This window comes from Lagopus leucura, unplaced genomic scaffold, assembly GCF_019238085.1.
Source record: "Lagopus leucura isolate 7727_CA_CO unplaced genomic scaffold, USGS_WTPT01 Super-Scaffold_100159, whole genome shotgun sequence".
Lineage (NCBI taxonomy): Eukaryota > Metazoa > Chordata > Aves > Galliformes > Phasianidae > Lagopus > Lagopus leucura.
In genome coordinates, this window is record NW_024962335.1 from 17,822,649 (window position 1) to 17,845,883 (window position 23,235).

At 40.1% G+C, this 23,235-nt stretch overlaps 1 protein-coding gene across 3 annotated transcripts in view; it reads right to left on the reverse strand.

Annotated features, from left to right (window-relative positions):
- TBXAS1 (thromboxane A synthase 1) overlaps window positions 1–23,235 on the reverse strand; it is a 235,238-nt gene that overhangs the window by 80,841 nt on the left and 131,162 nt on the right. For all 3 annotated transcript variants that reach the window (XM_042889527.1, XM_042889526.1, XM_042889528.1), the window contains exons 7-9: window positions 17,006–17,094; window positions 13,649–13,797; window positions 11,838–11,968 (exon numbers count right to left, since the gene is read on the reverse strand). In XM_042889527.1, the coding sequence (XP_042745461.1) occupies window positions 11,838–11,968; window positions 13,649–13,797; window positions 17,006–17,094 (369 nt within the window). The remainder of the gene's footprint in view (window positions 1–11,837; window positions 11,969–13,648; window positions 13,798–17,005; window positions 17,095–23,235) is intronic.

Genomic DNA, 23,235 nt, shown 5'->3' on the forward strand with positions numbered 1-23,235 from the left:
CCCAGACATGCAATTGTGACTTTCCTCAATTAGAATAGTAATTCTTAGTCTTTTCTGTTCTGAGATCCATCTCTTATCTCACGAAGATCTGGTCACACACCTGCCAGAGACCCCAACTTAGAGATCATGACCCTCTGGTCAGACCACACAAGTGAAAAGTGAAAACAGAACACCCACAATAAATAATAAATCTCGCAGAAGCCAGCTCATGACTATTTAAATCCCTACAGATTAAATCCCTACACTTCAGTGGGACACAACTACCAGCCCACTATACCTGCTGTTAGCATCTAAAATAATAGCATTCCTAATAATAACATTTATGCTTAAAATATTAAGTTGCTTTGAAAAATGAGGAAAAGGCACCAGTTTAGTATAAACATACACATAAATATATACATAGAAATACATATTTTACCAATCCTAACATTAGCACAATTACAACCATTATAACAACTGTCAAGAAAAGAAATAAATGTTTTGCTCTTGTTCAAAGCTCAGCACACAATCACTGTTTACACTTCAGTGCTCCAGAAGAACTTGCCAAATGCCGTACCTCAAATCAGCTTTTTGTTAGCTAAAAATTGGAAAACGTGTACCAACCCACACTGCATACTTCAAAACAAGCTCACAGGCTTTGACACCATTGCTCTCCCCTGTTGTGAACAGACAGCCCAAAGAGTCCTCCAGCCTAATGGGTATGGAGCATGAAACCAGGACATGCAAGGGTAGCTTTGTGCTCTGGGGACCCCTCCGTTAGCACAGGGGCCCTCTGTGTTCCCAGACCTTGTCATAGCACGCAGCAGCTGGGGCACTGCTCTACATCATGCAAGCAGCACGGCCAGTCCAATACTGGTAAAACAGAGAAGGTCCACCTTTCCTTTCTCTCCCTTGGGATGCTGCAGCCAGCAGAACTTACCCCAGCCCAAAGCCAAGCCTGCATACTTGACCCCCCCTTCTCTTTTTAAAGGGTTGAGTTACAAACACACAAAATCACAGCTTGCAACTGAAATACTGACAATGCTTTCCACCATGGAGCAGTTTAAAACAGGCAGCAATGATATTCATTAAGCTGTTAATAATGGATTGTGGCACAAAGCAATTTATCAAGTTTCCATTGTAATTAAAATCACTGAATATTTGGGCACTTGCAATGCACCTAGCTCTCCCTGCTTCTGAAGCTTTACATTTTAATGTGAATTATGGCTCCCTCTCCCAAGAGACCTGCTAAAAAGCCCATTTTAATTGGTATGTTTTTAATTGAGATTACATTATTAAAAAGTGTACGTTTCTGATGATGAGAGAAAGAAGGTGTTTGGCTCCCCTCTAGCCTCTGTCTCCCTTAGATATAGCCTGCTTATCCCAGAAGGTGGAAAAAAAGAAAGAATAGTCACTCTGGAGAAAGTGAAGAGATCTCTGCAAAGCCAGAAGACACAAAGGCAGGGCAAGGATGCCATCGACTTTTGCTGTGCAGGATTTCATAGGCAAATTTTCAGAGAGGGAGAGAAATTGTTGCAATTGTTCAGGCTGTTCTTTTGCAAAAGGCAGAGTAAGGAATGCTATGCAGATTCCTGTCTTGCAGCCAGCTGACATAGATGGCATGTTCCAAAAAACCTTTCCTTAAGGCTTCTAGTGACAGAGAATCTGTCATTTCCCATAATAAGGGACTCAAATGTTAAATTATCCTCCAAATCCAGAGACGGCCACAAGCAGCTGGGGTTTACCAAAGGCCTCCAGCTCTGCTGGCTCCAACAGGCTGAGGAAAGAGAGGCAGCATCCAGGGCAGCTCAGGCATGGTGGCAACAAGAGAATGGCCCCAGTGAACAAAGTTGGCCACTTTCACACAATGATGTGGCCTTCAGGTTCAAAAGAAAAGCAGCTTCATGTACTTGACATCAAAATGCTGACCACATAAATGGTTCTCTTGTTGGCAAGATGGGCTGCTGTCAGTGTCTCTTATAGTATAGGTCTGCTAACATAAGTAGAAGAAAAGAAAAGGGAGAAATATCAAAGGAGTGCAAAGTAGATACCAACAGTTGAGACAGATCAAGGGAAAAACCTCTGGAGATCAAAACATACCAACAAATGGACAAGATGGTTGAATCAGAATGAAATATCATAGAACAGCTTTTTCATAACTACTTCAGAAATGGTCAGGCTGTATTGCAAAAAGAAGGCAATCCACGGGGCTAAGGGGTTATTGTAGGCAAATGGAGACACAGAGAGATTAGCAGAAACATTTCAACATCACCCAGCAATATCCCAAGTGCTGCAACTCCTCTTGTAGTTTGGAGAGACAGAGAGGAAGGAAGGTGAATCAGTAAAAGATGAAAGAAATATGAAAGATAAAATTAAAAATGATAATACTGATAGAGAAAGGAAAAACTGTTATATCAGTTAGGTCAGTAAATCTATAATTTTTTTCTAAATTAAGAATTTAGATGCTCTCCAGTTACACGTATCAGAAAAAAAATCTGTAGAGACGAAGTACCCAAACATACTACTGCTGTGAATGGCAAGGTAAAATACATACATAAAAGTCCCAGTCCCAGTCAGCAGGTCCCTTGAAATTTTAGATCAAGAGTAAGGTTAAAATAATACTACTAATAAAAGGTTTTTTAAAAAATGGCTATGCAAATGAAGATTAGAGGTTATATCCCAACTTGGCATTAAAGGTCACCATCCTGCTATGCAGGAAATTAATCTCCAGATGATTTTGTTCTATTACAAGATTCCCTTTGTTTGTTGCCTGAAACCCCCACACCCTGGATGAAGACCAGATCACGGATTAAGCAGGAAAAAGGAAGGGCTTTCAGTGACCTAAAGCAGGCTTTTCTGAGAAACTTGGGAGGGACAGACCACAAAAGCAACATAGGGAAGAGAGGAGGAACCGAGAAAGGGCAAAGTTGGAAAAGAAAGCACATGGGCATAATTTCGGGGTGAAGGTGTTTTTTTTTCAGCCAAAGGCACAAATACTGACACTGCACCATGAAGGACAACAAATAAAAGAAAGTAAGAAAATATATATTAGACAAGATATACTTAAAGCTGAGGGAAACACAGCAGGAAACAGTGCTTCCAATCCTATAGGAAAATGACCCTAAAAGACACAGGTAATACTGCTCAGGCTGGATATTTTCCATGGATGAGAACATACAACAGAAGGGACAGATTGCTTACTGATTTGGCATGTATCAATATATATATAACTACACACTGCCTGCTCTGAGTGCTAAGAGGGAAAAGAGATGCTTTAATCCCATCCCAGAAGGAAGGGAGCCATGCTAAAGCCTCACCGGTTAGGTGCAACTCTTGTAACCCAATACTTAGTAACATTTCCCCAAAGACCCACCAGGAGCCCACAGGTTGCAACAGCCTCGATCCAATTATTTCCTCTGACTGAAGCGTCAGGAGAGGTTCTAGCAAACAAGGGGACAAACTTTATGTCTGAGGTCATGAAACAGCGGTATTGAATACTATGTATAAAAAGTATTAAAACCTATGCCACATCCTCCTCAAACAGATGGCCTTTCAGAAAGATTTAATCAGACATTGAAATGCATGCTGCGAATACTCATTACTAGCACAGGATCAGGCTGGGACAAGTGGCCAGCACTGACGTTACTGCCTACAGGGAATTACTGCAGGCATAAACAGAATTGTCAGCGTTTCAGCTTCTCTCTGGATGACAAGTACAGGGTCCCCTTGCCATCACAGGGGAGGCCTGGGAGGGTAAAAGAAAAATTAATGAGAGGTAGGCCAGGTCTAGCTTACAAGGGAGAAGCAAGAGACCCAGACCCTCACAAGGAACAACCACCTTTTTTTTTCTTTTTTTTCCTTTTTTTTTTTTTTATGGCTTCCTCTGTTTTTCACCTGTACTGGCCAAGCCACCACAAAGCTCAGTGACACCAACTACTGCTTGATGGATTTCACCTTCAAATCACGAGTTCTTGTTCTTCTTATGTTTATGGACACAAACCAGAACTGTGACCACCATCTCTCCTTCAGCATCAACAACAGAAAGAACAGGATATGACTACAACACCCAGCACACAGAAGGAGATGGAAGCTGAACTGATAGTTTCTCTGGAAAAGGCAGATTTGCCATTTAATTCTTCTCTCCTCCAGTTTTTCAGGGAATTTTCGCTGCAAATGTTATTTGAAAAAGTCCTTACACTATCTTTTGGCCTGGATTTTTGATAAACAATATTTTAAGTGACTGCTTTTACCACATAAACATAATTTTAAAAAGTCATTAAAACCCTTGACATTACCAACAGCTGAGCATGTGGGTTTATTTATTTTTACACTGGGTGAAAAAGCCTTTATTTAATGCTAAAAAAAACCACCCTTCTCAATTAAAAGATGTTTCTCATATGCTGTAGATCAGCAAAGCCAAATGTCCATACTCACTTCCTGCGCTGGCTGGTGAAAACAGGAGGAAAATGAATGCAAGGTTTATTGATAGAAGTGTTTATGTCCTTCCTCCCTATGATTCTGAAGGCATCCTGTTGGCCTAATGACTTCCTGTGAAGTAATGCTGCTATAGGGCACATCTGAACCTCCCCAGTTCTGCCCAGTGAGGGGTAAAGATACCTTCTTTTTTGAAGGCCACCTGAAGTACCTCTTCCACTCACCTTTTAACAAGTGAGGTTAGCTTTTTCTCCAAAGATAACCACATTTTTCTGTCCGGTCTGTAAGATCATTCCTGGCAACTCCATATACCCAAAAACTTCACCGATCTATTCAGTATGAACATCCTGGTTCTTTGATTTCATTTCTATCCTTCGATGTAAGTCTATGCTCTTGCCAACCGAAGCATGTGAGCAGTGCTCCAAGAAATCAATGAGTTTGCTCGCCCGCATGAGGGAGCCTAAACCATGCCTGTGGTAAGACGTGAGATATCAGGTAGGGGATGCTGCTCCTGAAGAACTGAAGATAAACAGCAGTGGCTGAAAAAGGCTAAGCAGGAGCGTAGCTAGATGGAGATATTGGGGAAAGCATCACAGATGTCAGATTATTTTATCATGGCTGCTGCAGGGCTTGCTGGATTGGGGTAAATAATATATACATTATACCACCTGCCTGTTCCTTGCCTTGGATCTATAAAGCACTCTGATGTTTAACAGAGGAAGCAGTAGGAATGGTGTGATAATGTCAAAGGGCAAGTAATAGCAAGCAAATCTAGAATGTGGTGGCCATCAGCAGGTAATCAAGCAGATATTTGCTATCCCCTCGTGTCAGCAGTGCTTGCACTCTGCCACACTCACAGCTGTGCTGGGCCACAGAGCTGGGACAGATGCAGAAGCAATGCAAAACTCTCCCTGCTTCTTCATCACCACACCTCACGGAGGTGAGAAAGTCACCATTCTCCTTACTTATTCTGTCCTTGATCTCTTTTCAGCAGAGAGACTGCGAAACTGTATTACCTGATGAAAGCACCTCAGCCAGGCACGTCAGCCCAAGACTGAAACCAAAAGATCCTGTTTTGTAGGCCTGCAATTAATCTTTGCAAAGATAACAACACACTGACCAAAGAATTTGAACTAGTGACCAAAAGTAACGAGGACTTCAAGTTCATCTCTCTCTGAGGACTCAAGGCCTTGCTGTGTTTAAATGCCTGCTTAAAAAAATCCTCAGGAAGTTATAAAATTCATTAAAAAATTCACCCTTTAAAAAAAAAAAAGAGAGATTTTTCTTCAAATTTGGGAAGGAAAGAACGCAACTTTGAAGGCAAGCACTAATGGCTTGATTTTCAAAAGCTGCTGAATAGCTAAAACTCCTTTTAACATAATGCTGCTTTTCATCCTGTTAGACTCACTGCACACTGCCCAAGCACAGAAACCAGATTTAATGTTCAGAAGATTTTTAATACATTCCAGAGGACCTAAATCTTCTCCTTAAAACAGCAGAGATACAGGTTTGCAATTTGGGCTCAGACCCCGTATTTAGCACAGATTTATTTATTTATTTATTTAATCCTTAAGGCAGATTTGCTGTTCTTGAAAACCCACTTCACTTTCCTCCTGACAAAGGCAGCAGATAAGAATATGATCAAACTGTGAGAACAGCCTCGTGGAGCAGCATCCCTCCTGCAGACTTCGCAAAACAAAAGGACCAGGCTGATCTGTGTTTTACTGACTTTATTAATCAATAAAAACAGATAATTTAATATTGCCACACACTATGTATCCTTAAACGGACACCACCTTCTTTTAAACATAAACAGGTTTTGCTTAGTTTTCTACAATGGCAGGAAAACTGCACAGTATTAGAAAGTGTCTAATCCTCCCATCTGCCGTTTCCTTAGAAAAATATTTACTTTTAAACATCTGCACTGCATTTTCCACAGTTCAAACACGCACATAGCTCCTGGAATGTACATAGCATTTAGCAAATTTTTAACTAAGTTTTCTTAGTAATTGTATAGTTTTCCCTTGACAAGGAGAGGATCAGACTTTTTCAGGAGGATTACCTCTGCTCAACTAATTTCAAGCAGTTCTTGAATAAAATAGTTCATTAGTTCAAGAAAAGGAAAAACTCCAGGGAACAGCTGGGGAAGGAAGAGAAAAGAACAGAGTGCCACAGTAATTAGGTTTTCAGATTGTCCCTTATCCTGCAGAATGCAGGTACACACACACGTCCCTCTTCCCCTTAAGTAAAGCACTTAGGGAAGCTCATCGCATGTTGTTCCTTGGGAATCAGTGTTCCAGAGATTAAAGTTGTAACCAGGCCATCATTTCCCAGAAAGATATTAAAAGATACCACTTCATTAAAGCATGTTACTATAGCAGTGAAAGGGCAGTTACCTCCCCCTCACAAGCATTTCTCAAAACTCAGCTCAGTTTCCTGACATATCAGCCCTTTTTAGGCCTTCATAGGTGATGCTGCAATAACCAAGTTCTACTCAGCAGGAACCACTTGTATCTGCCCAGGCATGTGGACTTGTACCTACCAAGGACTGGGCATAGTATCAGTCAGGAATAAGAACAAGAAGTGAAAAAAAATGGAGAAGGATGTTGCAATTGTTTTCACTGGCAGTTGCTGACCAGAGGACAACCTCTTTTGTTTCAGACCTAGCACAATAAACAGTATTCCAGTGCCATACCCATCCTTGGGAGGTCAAGTCATCTACATGGCTGAAAGCACCAGGGCTTCTCTGTGGCTTAACACCACATGGCACAAGAGCAGCACTTCTCCCATCACAGAATGGTAGAATCACCAAGGTTGCAAAAGACCTCTAAGATCATCCAGTCCAACTGTCCACCCACCAGCAATAGTTCCCAGTAACCATGTCCCTCAGTACAACATCTGCTTGTTCCTTGAACACCTCCAGGGAAAGTGACTCCACCACCTCCCTGGGCAGCCTGTGCCAGCAGCTGACCATTCTCGGAGAAGAAGTATTTACTAATGTCCAACCATCGTTTGTCTGCTCCAGACATACAGCAAAAGCATTCAGGCAGCCCATAGATATCCAGCCAGATTGATTGAACTGCCAACTGAGATGTCAGTGAATACAGTTGTGGTGATACTTCTCTGTGCCTCGTCTCCCTCTCATTTCAAAACAGCTTGAGACCACTAAGAAACAGCTGATCAGCATCAGAAACATCATAAGGTCACTATCTTCCTAGCATGGATCACTGACCTTGTATTATGCATTCACAGCAGACACTATGACTGGAAAAATTAAGAGACACTGGAAGAATGTGTTGCAACCTAGAGAAAAGAAGGCTGTGGGATGACCTCATTGCAGCCTTTCAATATCCAAAGGGAGCCTACAAACAGGAAGGGAATCGATTATTTGAAAGGGTAGATAACAGCAGGACAAGGGGAAATGGTTTTGAGTTGAGGGAGGGGAGATTTAGGTTGGATGTCAGGGGGAAGTTCTTTACTGTGAGAGTGGTGAGGTGCTGGAACAGGCTGCCCAGAGAGGTTGTGGATGCCCCGTCCCTGGAGGTGTTCAAGGCCAGGTTGGATGGGGCCCTGGGCAGCCTGGTCTAATGCTGAACGTGGAGGTTGGTGGGTGGCCCTGCATGTGGTGGAGGGGTTGGAGATTCATGATCCTTGAGGTCCCTTCCAGCCCTGGCCATTCTGTGATTATGCAAACCTCCTTGAATTCTCCAGTTCTCCTTAACAACAGTGTATATACTTTGAAAACTGAATTTTCCTGCATATCTGTTGTGATCCTCAAATATCAACGCTTTGCAATATCCTTAAATTGTTACATTCCCAATGTTATTCCTATGGGTTAAAAATAAAATTCTGGCCTTTCTTCTGTTGAGGGAGGTCACTTTCATCCCACAGCGTTAGGGGTTGTAATTTCAAGCACCATGAAAGACTTCATGTAGATAAGATCATTTATAACAGACTAGCATGTCAAGAACCAAGCAACAACTTAACAGAAGAAAAAAAATACCATACATGAACAATGATTTGCCTATCAGATTATTAAATGAACATCTATCAAACTATCACTTATCGAAACAAACAAACATTCTACCCACCCTGTTTCTGGAAGCATTTTGCCTAAGGGAAAGATTTAAACCTGGGCAGACAATCAGAGTAAGATATTTGAACCCTTAAATCCTACTGGAGTCTTTAAAATAGATGTTAAGTGGTGCATTAAATTTGTGCAGCTTCTTCTGAGCAGGGTGAATTTGCTCTCCTATAAACAGTGCAAAAAGCTTTATACAATAATTTGAATCAATGAATAAATGTAATATATTAAAATTTCTGAAGTACGATGACTAAATGTTTTTGTACATAATCCAAATGAGTGGAATATCCAGGACTGAAATTATTTGACCAACCACAGAAATACAATATATAATTAAAATGACATCTGCAGCACTAACTGATGGAATGAGAAAAAGTGACATCACAGATCTCATATGAGCTGCAAGCATGTTATTAGATCTAAACCTGGCTGTAAAATTACTATCTGCCTGTAGGATTATCTTTAGGCATTTAGAAGTATTGTTTCATTTACTGATGGAACATGGATGATAACAAGCTGACTGCCTGTCACATCATTTTTTGGCCTTTTTTTATTCTTTGTTCATGTTCACAGCAGATGAGAGGAAGACAAGCTTCAGCTGAATCACTTTCAAGGAGCTTTTTCATTGTTTTACAGTATGTTTCAAATGCTTTTTTTTTTCTCCCCCAGAAGATAAAAACAAAAACATTTTAATGGTGATAAAATCAATGAGAAGTAAAAGATGGGCACAGTGTAACATCTAGGAATATGGCAATCTAAGGAATTTCCACTGATCTAATGCAGCACAAGGAGACCATAAGATTTTGCTTACAGCTCTCATTATTAGCATAAGAAACCAGTAGTTACTGGTTGTATCATGGGATCATTAAAATTCAATGCCAAAACTGCTATTGATTTCAGTGGCTATCTTTCATCATGCTATACCTAGGACACAGGTCATAATTATTCTTCAACCACAGGGCTACCTGGGACACCTAATCTCTTTAGATTACATTCCTACACTGAATTGGACAGCAGTTATATTTTGCTCCACTTCACATTTCGTTTTTAAGTCTTTGGCAAATTATTGTCTTTTCTTGTAACAAAACTTGTGCTCCACTGACTTCAAATCCAAGAGTGGATAATAAGGCAGTTGGTGAAGATAGGAAATAAAGGAAGCTTCAAACTTTTCAGTCACTTTTGAAAGCCGCATTAATGATTCTTGAACTGCACAGGGGATTTAAATATGCTCTCAGAAAGCTGGCCCTAAGAGTCTGACTAACTCTTAGCACTTGAAACTGTTCCCATATGACAACTTTGCAAATTAGGTAGAAGTCCAGGAGCAGGTGGGATCACTGCCAGTCATGGACTTTTGCATATGCTATTAAGGTAAACATGGACCTTGTACTTTCCATGCTGTCCTGATACTGGACTACTACTGTCATATGTTATCCTGAGCTGGAAGAGACCCACAAGGATTATCAAGTCCAACTCCTGGCTCCACACAGCAACACACAAAATTCAAATCCTATGGCTGAGAGCTTTGCACCTCCCAATATCCCTTCCAACACAATCTTAAACCCGTCTGCTCCATTAACCACTGAAAGCTGCAAACAAATTGCATATGGAGAGAATGACTCCTGCTTGTCTCTAGAAACTCATTTTTCTTTTCTTTCTGTCCTAAACACAATCACCTGTTGTCCTTTATCTGGGCAGTCTGCAGTTTGAGAACGACCATCTCTAATATAAGCAAGAATTTAGTCCCTGACTGATGTTTTCAGTGTTACTGACACAGAAATACATTCTACTAATACATAACACTAATACACACACAGTTAATACATTAACTAAATCTGACTCAAAACTCTCCATACGTACAGTTCCATAAATGGGCTATTAAAAGCTCCCACTGGATCTATGCACTAGAAATGAAGTGTCTGCAACAAGCTTACACACATCACCCATGTTTCTGAATCATGAATTATTTATGACTACTCAGCAGCACACACAAATTTTTGGATGGAAAGAAGGGTGGAGAAAAAGACGTAAAGGCTAACGAGGGGAAAGGACTTAGAGAGATGAGCTGGACGAAAGATAGGAAGCATGGGATGATCAAGCACAACAAACACATGAGAATTCACTACAAGGAGTGTCAAAGAAAAAGAGCAGAACACGCAACACAGTACAAAGCAGTAATATTTTTGAAGTACAATTTGATTTTTAAATGTGCCCTAGATACAACATTGCGTAAATTAAAATCTACGCTCTCCTGCAAGGTGACAGCTGTGGGGCTAAGCTGTGAGAAGAAGTTGGGATGATCCGATCCATCCTTACCTGTGTTGTTATTCTCATCAGAATTGCTGTTCATTTCAAAGTGGAAAGAAACATCTCCTTTATTTCAGTATTAAAAGCTTCTTGATAGGTATGCTATAGCATATTTCCAGTCAACTGATATGCAACACTTGTCTCTGTTTCGTTTACTATGGAATTCTATTTTATACTCTTTGTTTCTCATTACACATCCATAATTAAGTGGTTAACTTGTTTTTAGGCAAATTACATGCATTCAGCAGCAAAGAATGGCCAAAAAGGAAAAGAAGATTTCAAGAACTTTCATATTCCAAAATTGAAGCACACACTAGTTTCAAAATATTTCATACATCATAAATAGAGAGAACTTTATTAAAATGTCTGTGCCTTCAGATACTTCACAACAGTGATTAACACAACAAAAATCAGAACTGCCTTATGTCTAAATGAAAGAGATGGGTAACGGCTGATTTGTTACTAATACACATCAATTGTTTTACATACTAAGTAGAATGTACTAGTTTTCTCTTTAGCCATAGCAATACAAAATGTCTGCTCTTAAACAGACATGTGGGTTCTCTTTTCCCAGTTTCAGAAGTAGTAAAAACTGCCACAGGAATATGTGAAACCCTTGTCACCTGCTAGATAATGACAGGATTGAATCATTCTGTAGGGCCTCTTCCCTGTCTCATTTTATTAAGAAAAGCTTAATGACTCCCGACTAAGATGAGAAAAAAATCTACATGATGAATCTCCTTCCTTCTGGATCCAGAAACTGGGTTGGAAAGTCATCCCAGATCCAACATTCACTGCATCTTTATTTGAACAGAAATACTGAGAGAAGCAGCCTTTTCTGTAATGTCTTAACAGTTCTGCATCAGCACTAAGCCTGGATGACGGTACATGAAGCTAAAAATGAAGAAAATCCTCACTAAATTGCTTTGAATGTTCAAACAGACTGAGTTCCCTTTTTCAGCTGAGGCTCGTGCCACTTCCAGTTTTTCCTCAAAGCATTTGTTTATCCATAAATTTCTCATAAAAATGGCCTTACCTCAGCTGCATCTTGCTGGTCTCTGAAGACAATTGCATTTTTTATAGTTTGAATAAAAAATCCATTCAGTTCCTTTTGTTTCTTGTTTGGCAGAATCCGAAGCAATGGGATCATTATGAATGGGAAAGAAACTGTAAGAGATTTTTACAAAAGAAAACACTGAAGTAGAGTGTAAAAGCATGTAATACCCCCCTCCTTTCATTAATATTACAAATCTCATCAACTGGGATGCGTTATTTTTGTGAAAGATGTTTTTTTCTACTTTCTCTCCCTTCCACTCCTGTATGTCAGTACAGCACTTCCTTTTACAATTTCCATTTTGGCTGTGACTTCTCTGCTTGAACAGATGCCCACCAAGCTTGCCCTGACTTGCAAGTCTTCCATAATGCTTCCAGATTTCAGTTCAGCTTCTTGATGCCACAGAGCCAATACAACAAAGGGAGGAATAATTTTCCTTGCCTATGCAAATAATTACACACAGGAGGTGGGGGATCTTGACTTAGCCTAGGAGATTCTGGCACTGATGCATGCAACTGTGTGGTAGTCATTCCCATTTACAGCTTTTCAATGCTTGGGCATTGGTTTACTGCACTCTGCACTCCTTTGCTTTTCAAAGCGGATCAAAGATTCTTAAGATAGAAAGTTACTACAAGGATGGTCTCCAGTCCATCACCTTTAGAGTCAGGTGCTAGACACCAGAGTGCAGTCCTGTACTAAAACAGACCTGTAATTAACTCATGAACAGTTTAAAACCGAGAAGAAAAAAAAAGTCATCAGAAACCCCCTGCTGCCAAAAGCATAACACAGTTTTCAAATTAAGTCTTTTTTGTTTGTTTGTTTGTTTTGTTTTGTTTTGTTTTTTTAATGGAGGTCCCAGTATTAGAAACTGGGAACAAATCTCTGTCCCTTCAGAAATTAGTCACAAATCCCACTTTGCAACCAGGTTAAACATTAACCTCAGGACATTTTGGATGCAGAGTTCCAGAAGGAAACAGTTCATGTGCTGCTAGTACAGGTGCAATCTGTAATGCCAGTAGGATCAGATGGGCACAGGAAGCTTTGCCACCGCAGTACCTGACACTACTGTGAACAGGTCTAGATAGCAATACTGTAATTACGTTATCAATATTAATTATGTTGCAGCTTCTTCAGCCCCACTTCTCACTGCCCTACTGTTCCAGATCTGGAGCTAAATTATTCTGTACCATATTGTTGCATTCCCAATCTACCCATGTGAAAATAAACTGATTCTCTTAAAGACAACCTGTGCTGGCACTTAACTATCCTTATCCTTTACAGCATCAGCTAGGCTACTTCTATTTATTTAAATGAGAATTTAAAGGACCCATGTTATCTGTTTATGCTCATCTACGTCTCTCCTGGTTATTAGTCCACTGCTGTTTATGGGTGGGATTTCAGTTTCTCTACCAAGTAATGTGGATGAACAAAAGCTTTGTTCTCAGGCTTCCAAAGGCCACACATAATTTATAAAATATGTATTAGGTAACAGTTACTCTGTTTTAATATAGAAGTATAGCCCACAGGCTATCGGTCCCAGAAATGTTCCACTCAAATCAGGATGAAGCATTGCTTTTTGTGACTCAGTTTCTGGAGGAAGTTACATTAACCATGACAGGAGTTGTAGATCATACTATGATAATCTAAAGGATATACTTGGGCTGTAGGTTGAATTCTGAACACATCTGAAATAAGTCTGCAATACATCTTCCTGCTCCTGCTTGAGCTTCTTTTGCATGAATGATTTTCAGAAAATAACCATAAAGAACTAGACAAAGGTGGACTATACTTACGGATTAGAAAAAGAAGAGGCTTAAACAAAGACATTTCAAAGAATGTTCTGCAATTCTTAACAAAGGGGTCATCAGGGTTCTTCTGAGAATCCACCTCAGTACCAAAAGCTACACTACCAACAACATCCAAAGTAAAGCAGTTGTAACACCTGCATTGAGAATAATAAACCATTAGCTGTAAGTTACATACTCATTAATATATCGATCCCATAAACACCATGTAACATCGATTTTAGTCTGATTTTCTTTTTGTTTTTAGATTTGAGTTTTAACAGATGTTTCCATCATTCTGACATATGCCAGTACTTACTAATAACAATCTCTTCTTCTAAATCAAAATGCTTTCCTGTAGCTCAATAATTTTACTAATAATTTATTTTAAAAAATCAAGTGTATTTGTTATTATCTAGAAATCTAATGTGGAAATTCATAACCAGTGTTTGTAGTTTGCAAAAGAGAAAATTTCTCACTTAAAAATGCAGAAACAATATTTCATACCAGTTCAGTTCTGAACATTTCTGAACATTCTGAACATTCTGAACATTCATAACAGTTCTGAACTGTTAGTCACAAGACTTCTGGACTAGCTGGATTACTGTGTTGAGGCCAATGGAACGAAGTTCAACAAGACCAAGTGTTGGGTCCTTCACTTTGTCCACAACAACCCCAGGGAATGCTACAGGCTTGGGGCAGAGCGGCTGGAAGACTGTATGGAAGAAAAGGACCTGGGGGCATTGGTTGACACTCAGCTGAACATGAGCCAGCAGTGTGCCCTAATGGCCAAGAAGGCCAGTGGCATCCTGGCTTGTATAAGAAATAACATTGCTAGCAGGAGCAGGGAGGTGATCATTCCCATGTACTCAGCTATGGAGAGACTGCATCTCGAGTATTATGTTCAGTCTGGGGCCCCTCACTACCACAAGAAAGATGTCTGGAGTGTCCAGACAAGGGCAATGAAGCTGATGAGGGATCTGAAGCACAAAGGTACTGGGATTGTTTAGTCTGGAAAAAAGGAGGTTCAGGGGAAACCTTACCACTAGAACAGTTACAATTACCTGAAGGGAGGTTGTGGTGAGGTAAGGGTCAGCCTTTTCTCCCATGTAACTAGTGATAAGATGAGAAGGGAGGTGAGGGTTGGATATTAGGAAAAATTTATTCTCCAAAAGTGACCATTAAATGATGGAACAGGCTGCCCAGAGTGGTGGTGGAGTCACTGTCCCTGGAGATGTTCAAGAAATACATGGATGTGGTACTGAGTGACATGGTTTAGTAGGGAAATATTGGTGCCAAGTAGTCAATTGGACTAGATGATCTTGGAGGCTTTTTCTAACCTTGGTGATTCTATGATTCAGTAAAAAGGTCCTTAAGTAAAACTTCCTATTAAGGATCTCTTTCTTGTTATTGATAGCTCCCTTCTAATACAAAATCCCAGTCAAAACCAAAAGGAACTGACATCACATGAAACCCGTAATTCTTCAGAGGAGAAGCAAACTTTTTAAGAGCTACAAGTGATGTGTAGACCTTGGCATCAACACTTTAGAACTTACTGAATCCTTCCCCACATATCTGACCATTCATCAAGCTTTTTTTCTAATGAGCATTAGCGCATATAGTAACTTGAGATAATGAACTGCAAATGTGAAATATCCTTGCAATCTTCTGATTCTTCCGATCTGTTTGCAATTGAGTGTTTTGCTATATTTTTTCTGTGACTGTTCTTTACTACAAAAAGCTAATATCAAATTCTTCTGGTGTCTTAACCCAAGTGAGCGGGAATTAGAAAAAAACAGGACTAGGGCCCAGTATATTCCATGTATATACCATGAAGCAGAATACCTCTAACTACAATACTTGGACCACAGCTATTCTGAGGACTCTAAGGCAAATGTGGAAGAAAAAAAATGCTATGGAGTTAAGTAACAACTTCAGATTTTCACCTCTTACACACACACTAAATGTACTATTGAATACTGAAATATTAAAAGAGAGATTCCACAATAAAATAGTTTCAGATGTATTCAATCACTTATCTCACAAAGCTTAAACATTACATTTTGAGTTGTTGACAAAACACAAAATGGCTAAAGACAACTAACATACAGAAGACAAGAGATTGCAAATAGAGTACCTACAACCAAAAAATAGCTCCCAAGACAGAGAGAATCACATCTATATATGTCAGACTGGCTGAAATGGAAGTATGATAAAACAACTGGAAGATCATATTTTCAGATGGTCCACATCACTCTTTTCGACTTTACAAAAGTGCCTCTTGAGAGGTGAAACCCCATCATGGATCAATAGCTAGAAAACTAGGCAAAGAAAAAGGACAAATGCAAAAAAGGGAAAAACCCAGGAGGACTGAAAAGTTCAATTTTAATCAAAGCACTATGGTAAGTGCAATGTATCTCCAAGTTTCATAGTAACTCCTTAGATGTATAATATAAAGAGATCTTTGTACACACACAGGCACTTGCATACATACATACATACACATGTACTGTGCAGGGGATGGATAAATAGTGGCTAAATATCCATTCCTTTAGATGAAAAAAAATTATTTGCACTACTCCAGGTTGGGGGAAGTCATGAGGAACTTCAGAAGATGCTGATCAACCTAGCAAATGATGTGTAGGTAAAACAGTGCCTAACAGAAAGGATGTACTTGAACTATGCATACATCTTACAGATGCCTTAAAAAAACTGTGTCTGCTCAGAGAAGAGGGTAGAAAATATTGAGGGAAGATCCCTGCTGAAAAAGCAACAAAAAATAAGATAATACAATCATAAATGCATAACAAATAGGAGAAAGCACAGTACAGAAAATATTAAAGTGCCATTTTATAAATTAGTGGTGCATTCTAATCTGGAGTACCAATCTCATTGTTTCACAAAAGGCTAGCATGCCATTAGACAGGGTTAGGAGGAATGTGGCAAGAATGATTAAGCGCTCAAGAAATCTCATACAAAAAAAGCATGAAAGTAATGGAACAGAAGGATTTGATACTAGGTCAGTTCCTATATTTGTACATTATTGGCAGAAAGTAGACGGTAGTCGAAGAGGGACTGGTGCAACTTTTCTTTCTGCTTCCAGATGTTAAAACTTCATTAAACAACAACTGGAAATACTGTAGATGCTTTCCCAAAATTACTTTTAAAGCATGCAGTGTCTCTCCCCAAGGAAGAAAAGGCATCTGTATTACACATCCTTTGTTCTGTGATTTCCACTTACAAAAGCAAGAGAAAAAAAAAACCTCTGTTATGCATACAGTAGGTGAATGTTTAGAATAATTGTTGAATTTCTGATACTGACTTTTTTTTAAAACCTGGTATTAGTTTCTGGTATGTTGAACGTACCTTTGGATATCAAAAGCTCTGCCAGAATCTGCATAGACTTTCAAGTTACTCAGCAAGACATCACAGGCCTGGTTTATTAGTGGTACCATCTAGAAAGGAACGCATTCCATTATGAATATTGTTAAAAATTGTGAAAAATAACAATAATTTAAAAATCAATTATTCTAAGTTAGTCTTATCCAGTAGACGGCATAAAGTTCTTTGGTTCTTCCACAGGTGCGGTCAGGCACTTTTGCATGGGTAAGATAAAATGCTGGGATTACCTGTTAAAAGTAATCCTACATATTATAGGAAAACCATTCTCCAGCCTGGGGCCTGAACTCAAGAGGCCCTGATGCTTATTTGACTTTTAATTCTTGTCCACCTATGGCTATATACCTAGATAGTCTTTTTTTTAAAATAATTCCCTGTCCCATCTGATGATCTACCACGATCCATATTTACAGTACAGTGTATTTAGGTAACATACACTCCAGATCAGCAGGAATAACGTTTTCTATGGTTCCATAGTCTTATAAAGATATCACGACCAGAGGCCCAGCATTTCCATTCCCCTATCCCTCAGTCTGAGGAATTTAAGGCACACATCAAGAAAAGCCATGCATATCACTACAGTTTCATGAAGGAAAAGTACAGCTGTTACACCCAAGAAAAGGGCTGCCTCGAGTGGCTAGCAGTTCTTTCAGTCACTGGCACATGATGGTCAGGTAGAACTAACCCACAGCCTGCTATAGCTAACAGTGCAATACTCTCTTCTTTAGTACTTCATGGAAACCAGACACAGGCAACCACCAAGATTTCCTTAAAGTCTCTCTGTAACTCTTTACATATATATAAGGCATCAGACACTTGCCTTGATTACACATTCAGGAGGAGCAGCGGAAGGAGGCTGACTGCTACTTTGAATGAGGGAATAGCAGCAATCCAGCCATTACCCCAACAACACTACCTACCATGACTCTTTCTCCACAGGCTGCTGAGAGATCCTCCTATAATTTAGTACCCCAGCCTTGCCTCAGTTATGCCAAGCACTAGCAGACATATGCACAGCGAACCATCTTTCCTTCCTGAGCAACCTCCTTCAACATACGGATGTCAACAAACATGAGAACACACTTGTCCTACTACTCTGACATTCTTGTTACCAAAAAAGACTTACTGCAGCCTCTCAGCACAATCCGAAAGCTCTGCAGGCTGCCCAGCCAAGTCCATTTTGCTTGGCACTTCTACCTCTGTGAAACTGGCATAACACTTTGTGTGCAGGCACACTGCCATCCTAACACATGGGCAAGACTATACACAGTCAAAAGGCCAACGTGGGAGCATCCAATGTGTTTTCCGAAGGCAGAAGTCTCAGTTAAGAATGTATTGAGCAGCTCTCAAGGTCTCATGCCTATACAGGACAGCGCAGATTGTTGCTATTTCAGTTCAAAGCTGGATTGATTTGGGCTGTGCAACAGGAGTCTCACAAAACAATTTTGAAGCCACGTTAGTATTCTGTAAAAGCAGCTGGTATGTATCTGCGAGGTGTGCACCATGTTATAAAGTTTTCTGCCCTTTTTGCTTTCAAAAGGTCCCCTGCAGTGAGCTTCTTCTCAAATGGTTCATCAAAATTAACACATTTCTGTTCAACACACTGAACCAGGGTGAAATGCTTTATATTCTCTGGGTCCAGACCTTCCAATGAATTGAGCCAGTCAAGGAGAACAAAATGAAAATCCATATTTTAACAGGTACAATGTTTTCTAAACAGATGGTGATCATTTCAGATTTTTCTTTTATTGCCTTATTTTCTGTTTTCTTCAGCACACCACCAGACTTGAAACCACCCAGCTGGCTGCTATTGCTTTCCAACAGCTGGCAGACGTGGTCAGGGCACGTATTCCTGGCTAGGGCACCTCACAGCACGTCTGAACTTCCCACATTCTACCAGCCTTTCAAAAATACTGTTGCAATTCATTTCTAGCCATAAGATATATTTACTAGCAAACCTAACCAGGAAAATGGGGAGAGGGACACATGGATTTGATTTATTGTTAGAATCATAGGAGAGTCATATTAAGAAGACTTTCTTTGCATATGAAAGCTACAGAGGATGTATACTCAGGAATCCTGGGTTTGGGTTTTTATTCTCCTGAGGGACATAAATTCTTCCAAGATTGCTAACTACAAAGACCACAGACTGAAAGATTCTCAAGTCCCTTAATACTTTAAACTCTTTGTTCAATCATCAAGAAAAATAAAGTAGCATTGAGGGAGGTGAACTGCACCAAACTTCAGAAATCGGCACAATAACAGACACGTTGATCTGCACTGCCTTGGGTATCACTAGCTTCCTATATGTTATCATTTGCCAGTCAAAATATAAAAGCTGCATAACCTGCCTGAGATTCAGATCTTGGTGGGTAAACAAACCCCAGCTGCTCTGTGTTCAGATTGGCTGAGAGTAACAGGATGAAGAAAAATCTAAACAATATGGTCCCTGTAAATATTTGATCTGCCAGTTATCTAATAGCAAGAGTAGCCCAGAGTCCAAATTTCTTTCTTTTGCCAAAAGAGAGCATTTGGGGTTAAGGTTTTCATGATGCCAGGGGCTTTGCTGCATTAATCCTGCCAATACGCGATTTGGCACATAACAACAATTAGCTTCCGATTCTGCGTATGCAGAGTGCATGGGGATGTTTGCACTATTTAAAGGCATCAGCCTCACATTCCTCTAGTTTGATGTGGTCCTTGCTATTTACTATTATCATTCTGTTTATTATTAGCACCAAAACTGTAAGGTAGAAGCCTGGATTTTATTCACGATAGGCAGACATACTGCAGACTTCGTTGTTCAATACAGTATGGTGAGGTCATGGCAAGCCTCCTGTCCTACAAGTGGGATAAAATACAAGGGAAGAAGGAGGGAAAAAAGATACATCCTCAGCATAAGACTATCTTCTGTTCCACATTTCAAATCACTGACTAAAACCAGGAAAAGTACAAAGGTCTATTTCCATCAGGGAGGGAGTCTCCTTCTCTGGAGATATTTAAGACCCATTTGGATGCTTGCCTGTGCAACCTACTGCAGGGAATACGCTTTAGGAGGGGGTTGGACTTGATGATCTCCAGAGGTCCCTTCCAACCCATATTTGATTCTGTAACCCTTCACAGTGGGGCCCTGCTATTCATGGGCGCAACTTATCAAGGAGAGCAATTCAACCATACACTCGAGTTGCAGCCCAAGGATATGTACATTTCACATACCAGCTCTTAACTCAGTGATTTGCCTCAACTAAAGTGAATGCACTTGCTTTACTTAATAGCAACAGCAATTTCCAGAGTCCCTTCCAAAAAGCCTCTGACTACTGTCTAAGAGTAGAGAAAATCAAGGAACCCTCTGTGGCTGCGCTGTCAGATACTGTCCTAGTGGGATCTGAAAGATCTACACACCTTCAAGTGACACTAGAGGATTTTCTTGCACTGCTTTGTTATGTTATCACAAGTTCTGCTTTGTGTCTCCCTTCATTTGAAGGAAAATGCCTTAACACAAACTCCACTTCACAGGTTATTTAGGACAATGCTACATTACACAGCACTCTTTTCTTTAATTTTTGTGTTCTGGTTTGTTTTAATAGTTAGTTAATGGAGAAGAGGACACCCAGCATACTGATAGGAGATGACAAGAGTACTGCAGCACCATCAGAATAAATAAAAATCAATAGGTTTTCTGCTGGTGTTGGCTGTAAAAGAGAGCAAAGCTATTTATCAAGTCTGACAAGGGGTTCGGAACTGCAGGATCATCACAGGCACCAGAGTAAAAAAGAGAAATAAGAAATACTAAATAGGGAATCAAGATCAGTACAGCAAGATCACTAACGTATCAGCTTGTTTCAGTACATAATAGCTGAAGAGAGCATGACAGGGACACAGGGAACTTCATCTTTTACTTTAAAACCTCCAGCTATATTACTTCACAAATTTCTCATGCATTACAGCTTGGATCAACTTTCAGTGGTTGGTAATATTCCCATCTAACAAATGAAAAATGTTTCATGTACAGAGAATTTAAGTAGCTTCTACTGATCTCACAAAGGCAGTCTGTGAAATGAAGGCTGGAAGTGAAATGCCTTGGTTGTCTTGCTTCCTATCTTTCCTCATTCTCAGTGCTCCCACAGCAATGGTACATAGAGTCTACTTAAGAGTCTCACTGTGAAGTGCTTAATATCAGATCTGCTACCAATTCCAGTGGCATCTCATGTGGGGTGAGACTGCCAAATATTACTGCAGTATCACACCTAAAAGTCATCTAACTATGCTCACCATTACAGCAGTTGAATTTAGTGTTACTTGGAACCAAACCTTCCTTCAGATGAAGTGGAGTGTTTTATTAATCTTTGCATATACATTTGAAAAAGAAAACTTAAAAGAGAGAACACAGAGAGTATGGAACTCCTGGACAACACTAGCAAAGCAGAGCACAGCTTCTTAAGTAAGAAATTGAGGATACAGAGCAAATGCAAAAGATGCTAGAAAATTCTTGGAAAGTGTTGGAAAATCAATCTCTAAATTCAAGCAGCAATCATTGCACTGGCTCCCCAACAGTTCTAGAACCTCTGGTTTCAATTAATTGCTCCTAACTGTACACATTTCCGGGATCAAATTTTATTCATTTGGCAATCAGTTCTTGGAAGCTTTTGCCAAACGGAGATGAAATTTATCATGCTTAGTGAAATTCTCAGTGACACTACACCAATATTGTGGAGAGAAAAGGGCAAAATACATCTCTGTCCCCAGCCACATCAGCTCAGTGGAGTATTATAGGTCAAACCCTAGCAAAATATATTCTCTCTGGGTTTTGTCCTATACTGGACAGCTCAAAGAGTAGATGATCAGTTTCTGTTATTGCTAGTACTGCAGCTATCTTTTGGCATCATTATAGAATCACGTGTTTCTGAAATGGAGATATCAGGAGTCTGTACTCAACTCTGGCTCTCTGCACATCTTCTGTCTGAAGGAATTGCAATGGGGAGGACAGAGTTGTTAACATTTATAGCTCTGTCACGGGCTAATAGCTCCCAGTTCTTTCGGAGTGTCCAGACAGAAAAGTGTATGTTCATAGCACATCTAGGGGGTTGCAGCACACAGGAAAACCACGCTCCAGAGTTACTCTGATGCTATATGGTCTCCCAGTGATGCCGGAGCATTTGCATAGAGGAACAAAGGAAAGGTAGACATCCAGGGTGAACAGACAGGGAGATTGTGGTGATTTTTTTTTTCAGAGTTCAGATATCTGTGGCAAAGGAATCAGCGTCCTTGGAAAAGAAATGAGGTATTTATGTAGCAGGATATATAAATAAGTATCAAACAACAAGTCCAAGTTCTTATGCAATAAATTCATAACAAAACTAACTCATTTATAATTCATTGGGTTAGAGAGGAAGAGTTTGTTATTAACAGGATGCCTTCTAGATAACCCTGAATACTCTCTAGTATGGCCAATAGTGGAACACAGTATTTCTATTTCCATGCTTCTGTGTAAGTTTTGGCAGAGTACTGAATGTGGGAGAGTTAAATAGTGGGATCATAATTAATGAGCATTGATTTCCTTCAAGAAGTGTTGGTATGGCTACTAAATTAAACAACACGAGAAGCATACGAGTAAAGAGTTGCATTAACTTCAGATCCAAGGACTATCCATCTATTTGGGTTGAAAGAGAACTGCGGTGTACATCCATACAAAAGAGGCTTTTAAGCTAACATAGACTTATTGCCAGTATTTCTGTGGACAGGAAGGGACAGTCTTCTTGTGAATAAATGAAACAGAGAAATAAAGTTGGGCCTTTTTAAAAACTACTCTTCTCTCTCTTTGTTTTCCTACTTTGTGTAGACTAGGGGGAGAAAAATAGCATTCCCAGGTAACTTAGAGCCTACACCCTGTACACAAAGTTTGGAAGAGGTTGAACAGGAAAAGCTGACCATCAAGTAAAAGTAAAGATTGCAATTCTTGCGTGCATGCTGGATACAAGGTGCTAAGCGGCCCACCATTTTACCTTCTACCAGCACCTCCTCCAGCACTGCAACTCCACCACAAAGCGTTGTGAAGTGAGCAACGTGACTTCTCCCACCTCAGTTTCATTGAGTCAAACCCTGCAGACCTGCATCTGCCTGGCCCCAAAGCAGGACACTTTGTGAGGGAGAGGTGAGGGTCTCAGCCTGCTCACCCTCACCTCTCTCTGCTGGTGCTG